Genomic DNA, 6,263 nt, shown 5'->3' with positions numbered 1-6,263 from the left:
AGTTCTAAATCATATTAGACATAAACCTCATAATCTAAACCTATAATTTAATTAGTATGGTAAAATTTAAAAGTCTATATATTTATACACTTTAATACATAGATATAACCTGGCTGGACTTTACAACTTTATTATGTAAAATTTCTTTTACAAAATTTAACTAATTAAATTTTGTTTGACTTAATATTAATACGGTGGTTGCGATTCACCAAAATTATAAGGTTTTGAATCTTATAATTTCGTCTAAACTGTGACATAGATAGATGACCTTCCTCGAGACAATTTCTTATAAGGATTTTAGATATATATATATATTGGCCAACCAATTGTCTACCTGCGCCACGTAAGACCCCGTCGTGTCTACCGTGGCGATATCTCCGACGCGGTCTCTTTCCGCCCCTTCCTCACCCTTTCCCTTCCCTCTCTCTATTTAAACAAAAAAATTCCCCCAAATTTCGAAATCCCAAAATCGAAATCATTTCGTAACCCTAAAAAAGAAAACACAAGAAAGAATCACAGTAATGGGCAACTGTTGCCGGAGCCAATCTTCTACAATGGTCTTCGTAGGAGACGATTGGGGGTCCTTCAGTTCTAAGCACGGCCGTGGCCGCGGCGGAAACGCCACAACCTCCGGCGGCGATCCAGAGAAGTATAGACTACTTGGAGAGAAAGAAGCAGCGTCGTGTTCGCAGCCGCAAGTGAAAATCAAGATGTCGAAGAGAGAGCTTGAGGATCTGGTGAAGAAGCTGGAGATGCAAGGCATGAGTCTAGAACAAGTTATTGGCCGGATGGTGATGAACGGTGAAGATGAGTTTGAAGTTGAGCATCATCGATCATGGAGGCCTTCCCTTCAAAGCATTCCAGAGGATTACTGATCTCTGTAAAACGAAGAAACGAAAAGGAAAATTGTTCATTGAATTGTACAATATTTGATCCGTTATCGAGATTTGTTAATTTGTTGTATATGAAAATTGGTTCATTCTTTGTTTTTCCCCTGTTTTGTAAATTTTAGAGCAGACTTGCATTTATTGCAAGCTGGAGAAGCATGTGAAGAAAAATTAAACAAAAATTCGATTAACGCTTGATTTGCAAGAGCTGTTATTAATTATGTGCATTCAATTCTGGGAAAGCTTCCCTCGATTCTCGAATAAGCTTAAAATCATCTTGATGGCGTGGATTAATGATTTAAAAAAAAAAAAAATGGACAAATTCTATATTCATTTAGTTGGAATACGAGTATTTATAAGTAAAGAATAAAACTAACCATTAATGCAATAGCCTTAAATTAGCCCACCAACACAAATTTTTAAATTTAATTTGCACCAATTCTTAACATGACTTGGATGGAAGAATTAAAACAAGTTTGAAAAGGCACGGTCACAGTATTTTATTTTGAAAGGTCAGGTCACATAACATTTTATCCTAATTTTTGGGTCAATTTTTTCACATAATTTATTAATTAATTTAATAATAAAAAAAAAAGTTATACATTTGTGGTTCGATTTAGAATTGTATTTGAGAATAATTAAATTATAAATTTTAACTAAGCTGGAATCAGACTAAATGGATTATTTAATTTCAATTTGCAATTTATTTGTTTGTTTTTATGAAAAATATCACTTTCAAATTCATCAAAGGGTACTTTAAGATTAATCTTTACCAATTTTATGTGTAATATGATAATTACTTTTCTTTTACTATACTATATTTATTTTTTGTTGTCTCTTTTTTAGAATACTAGACTTCATTGATTTGTTAAATTTTACTATTTTCATCAATTGCTTTAGGTTTAAGCTGACAAAAAATTATAAACAAAAATTTGCACCCTTAATTTTAGGGACCTATTTTCTCCCATTATTCTCAAACACTGGCTTCCTTCCTACACTTTTCATCTGCTAGAGTATACTTAACACTTCTACTGATATTATTTAAAATAGAACAAATAATTGATAACAACTCACTGCCTCAATTATGAGAGGTTTAGAATAATCATCCCATCTTTTCAATATAAAATAAATAAATAAAATCATCCTTTGTAATTTTCTTTTTAGAAAGAAAATAATGCTCATTCTATCGTTCCATAGCAGTCTGCACATAATCACATGCTCTCATTTACTATATACAAAAAAATATTAAAAAAACATTTAAAAGAACTGCCATAAAAATTGATAAATGATAATTTTTTTATTGAACACCTGTCTGGGATAGGTGCAGCCTAAGCAACACATAAGTATTGCACTTGTTATAGGTTTAAGTTTAAGTAGAACAAACTATATTCAATCTTGTCCTCCTTTATCATTACATAAAAGTTGCATTTTTTTTAATAAGATGATCATCAACAAAAGATTCCATTTTTTTTTTAATTATGATGCTCGAGTGTATGACAAGCTTCTTTTACAAATTGGGTGATTGTTATTATTATTTTAAATAAATATGATAAAAAACTAAAAACTATTTAAGAAATAAATTAAAAAGAGTTTGACACGTGACAAATTGTGGTTAAACAATTGAGTGGGCTACAAAAAGATGCATAAAATCCATAATTGCACCTAAACTTTTTTCATAATTGTTCATTGGGGTGGTTTTGAATCTACAAGATACTTTCTCATTACAAAAGTTATAAAATTTTGAACCAAAAGAGCTATGAAAAATAGTATTTCACATTTCAAATACTAATTTGAGCAAACTTAACTAGCAAAAATATATGTTCTCAACTAAAACGTTTGTTGAATCCAAAAAGAAAAATGAATATTTACTTTTATAATAATTATTTAGACTATACCATTTATGAAAAAAAGTTTCATGACATGGGTATAGAACCGAACCAAACTAAATTAAAAGGGGGAGAAAATCAATTTTCTTGACTTTTTCCAGGCTAAATTATAAAATACTCATAGATTCTGTACTCTGTGTAAAAAATGTTCTCCAACTTTCAATCTTCAAAAGTATCTTTAAACTTTCAACAATATTTAAAAAAATATCATTATCGTTAGTTTTAGATAGAAACATTACATTAATGTTCTGTATCAAATATTTTAACAATATTATACTTTAATAGGTGAATATGTGTTAATAGTCAATATATATATATATTATATTTTACTATTTATCGCTTTAGCATGTTTTAAATGAAGGTTTTGATTTAGAAATTTTGTGAGATTTTGTAGAATTTTATGTTTTAGCTTAAAGTTTTTGTTTTTATTTTGGTTGCAGATGAAATTGGTATAAGAATTGGACAAATAGAGAAAAATGAGAGTAGTTACATGAAAAAATGAAAATATCTATATAATTTATTCTAAAATTGGTTTTTAGATATTAAAAAAAAAAAAAAAAACTTCTAATAATTTGATTAGAATGGTAGTAGTATCTATGTTCACATTACAAGTAGGAGGAATGTTTCTTTAAACATTTATTAATTTTAAGGTATTTTAAAATTTTTTGAAATTTCAAATGTATTTTTGAAACAAAATATTAACAGTTTCATCAAAACGATAATAATATTTTTTTTTAGCATTTTTTAAAAGTTTAAAGGTGTTTTTGAACCTTTTGAAACTTAGAATATATTTTCATTTCAAATTACAAAATTTAAGGACTTTTTTTTAAATATATAATTTCTCTCTTTTTTTTTAAAAAAAAAATTAATGTATACTCTAATCCATAACTCAAACATTCGTGGTTGCCAAAAATAATTAAGGTCATTACACGCCTATGTACAAAAAAATTAATACCTGTCACCTACAAACCTATTATATATATTATAGAGACCATTTTCATTTCAGATGAATAATAGCCATTCATTCATACTTGTCAATGTTAAAATAAATGTGCATTAAAATTTTCACAAAACTATGCTTCATTTTTAAATGCACGAAAAATCATTCAATTCTCCCTCCCTAATTATATAAAGCTGAAGTAATTCCTACAATATAATTTAAATATTCCAAACAACATCACTTATTAGTTTTTTCAACAATTTATTATTTCCGTACTAAAAGAAAAAGAAAAAGAAAAAAACCTTACTATTGCCTATTTTAAAACAATTTCTTGACAATGATTTCAGGGGCTACTAAATAGGCAATGTATTAGCTTAAATGATCTAAACAGAGATGAGAAATGTCACTGTCTTTTCAAATTTAAATAACCCTTTTTTCTTTTTTCTTTTGTAATTTTCCTATCATATCAAATAAATGAACCCTAGCTTGAACCCTAGTTTTTTTTTAATCATTTGAAAAAACATCCATTTATATTTCTAAACTTTGAGAATAATATCAATTTGAATCATAAACTAATAATTGTACCAATCTAAATCCTAAATTTTGAGAGTTATACCAATTTAAATTCCAAACTAATACTTTTATCAATTTAAACTTTGAACTTTCGTAAGAGTATCAATTTAAACCATGAATTTTCATAATTGTGTCAATTTAAACCCTCAATTATGTTTTATTTTGATACACTTATAAAAATTCAAAGTTTAAATTAATACGGCCATGAAAGTGTAAAGTGATACGAGTATTAGTTTGAAATTTAAATCGATACAAATTCCAAAGTTTAGGATTTAAGTTGATGTAATTATTAATTTAGGACTTAAATTATTATCTCCTAAAATTCAAAGGTGTAAATCGATATTTGCTCTTAGTATTTTATTGGCTTGCCATAATTTTAAATATAAAAAATTCGATTGATCAATGAATGAAAAAAATTTGAAAATTTTAATCAACATAGTTCAATTTGATAAAAAAAATTACATCTACAATCAAAATAGATGGAAGGTCGACTCCCTAACTTCGAGATAAAATCTCAAATATTTGTTTTTTAATTTAATTAATACAAAATTAAAATTAGTTAAATGAACCTATTGCGAATAATAAATATCTATAGATAAACTTAGTTTACAAAGAACAAAAATCGAATGAATATATAAAAATAAGAAAAATATTATTTTGATTTCTATATTTTGAGTCTAGTTTTTATTTGGTCATTAAATTTCAAACAATTATACTTAACTTTGTTGGAGACATTTTTTGTTTTTTGTTTTTAAAATTAATCCTATAAACATACTTTAAAATGTTATAATTTTATTTTGAAGTTTGAATCGTATTTTAATTTGGTCCCTATATTTTCAAAATTCACACTTTTAAGTTTGATTTTTCACTAAATTCTTACTCTCGTCTTGGACGTCAATGTCTATTAACTAACTTAAAATAATTATTAAAGTGAAAATCTGAAAGTAATTTCAATAATGATGAGGAAATAGCGAAACTTAACTAATTATAATTCTTTTAATTTTTTAAAATTAATTAACATACCTAATATAAAAAATTGAAAGTGAATATTTAGTAAAACTCGAAGTTAAATGTGTAAATCTTGAAACATAGATACAATTTGCAACAAAGGTCAACTCAATAATGTAATTATAACATTACATATTTATGAGCTAATGGAAAATCAAACTCAAAGTTTAAGTATGAAAAAAAGTAACATTTTAAAATCTAGTGACCAATTAAAAATTAGACCTAATAACAAAATATTTTTGCTCATGGAAGATTCAAAGGAAATTATCAAAAATAGCAAAGTTTTTATCTTACAAAGCTAGCAACATTTTTTAAAACTTGTTCAAATAATTTTTCTCATTGCATCTTTAACTTTTTATAACTCATTGATTGTTTTGGACATGTAATCTCGACTGCTATAGATTATACCAAGATTTTATTAATTTTTCAAATTTATGTAATCTTACCAAATTTTATATCAAATCATATATATTTTCAGATTCTCTCCAAATTTAGCCAAATATTACATCAAAACATTACATAATTTTTCAACTCTTTAACCCAATTTCTAATTTCTAAATGAATTTACTAATTATCCAAATGAATTTTTAGATGTATCTCAAATGATTACATTTTTATTTTTAAATTTTAGGAAAGATTAATTTTTTTTTTTCAAAAAAATTAGGCAAGATATGAAAAATATATAAAATCTTGATATTAATCTCGAATCTCACTTAGACTGGTGTATTATCATGCAGATTAATACCAAGATTTTATATATTTTCTATATCTTACCTAATTTGTTGAATTTTTTTTAATATTTCTCCAAATATAAAAATCAAAATGCAATCATCTATATGAAAAAATATAATTGGTAAATTCATTTATAAAAACTTAGGAATTCATATAATTATGGAAATAGAAATGTTAGAAAAATCATATAAGAATTTGAGATAATATTTGGTAAAAATAACCAAATTCGAAAAAAAA

The 6,263-nt window shown here is 25.7% G+C and overlaps 1 protein-coding gene across 1 annotated transcript; it reads left to right on the top strand.

Annotated features, from left to right (window-relative positions):
• Nucleotides 1–295: 295 nt before the first annotated feature.
• LOC120084128 (uncharacterized) lies at nt 296–1,092 on the top strand. The gene has a single exon (XM_039040026.2). It carries the CDS (start codon nt 522–524, stop codon nt 873–875), a length of 354 nt encoding a protein of 117 aa, XP_038895954.1. The 5' UTR covers nt 296–521; the 3' UTR covers nt 876–1,092.
• The last annotated feature ends 5,171 nt before the right edge of the window (nt 1,093–6,263 follow it).

The sequence above is a fragment of the Benincasa hispida genome, chromosome 8 (assembly GCF_027475165.1).
Source record: "Benincasa hispida cultivar pf3 chromosome 8, pf3_genome.v1.1, whole genome shotgun sequence".
NCBI lineage: Eukaryota > Viridiplantae > Streptophyta > Magnoliopsida > Cucurbitales > Cucurbitaceae > Benincasa > Benincasa hispida.
Note: the sequence above shows the minus strand (reverse complement) of the source record. Positions and strands in the feature narration are given on the sequence as shown.

What these genes read in the sequence shown, in the direction of transcription:
- LOC120084128 (XM_039040026.2), top strand. Translation starts at nt 522, where the DNA reads ATGGGCAACTGTTGCCGGAGCCAATCTTCTACAATGGTCTTCGTAGGA.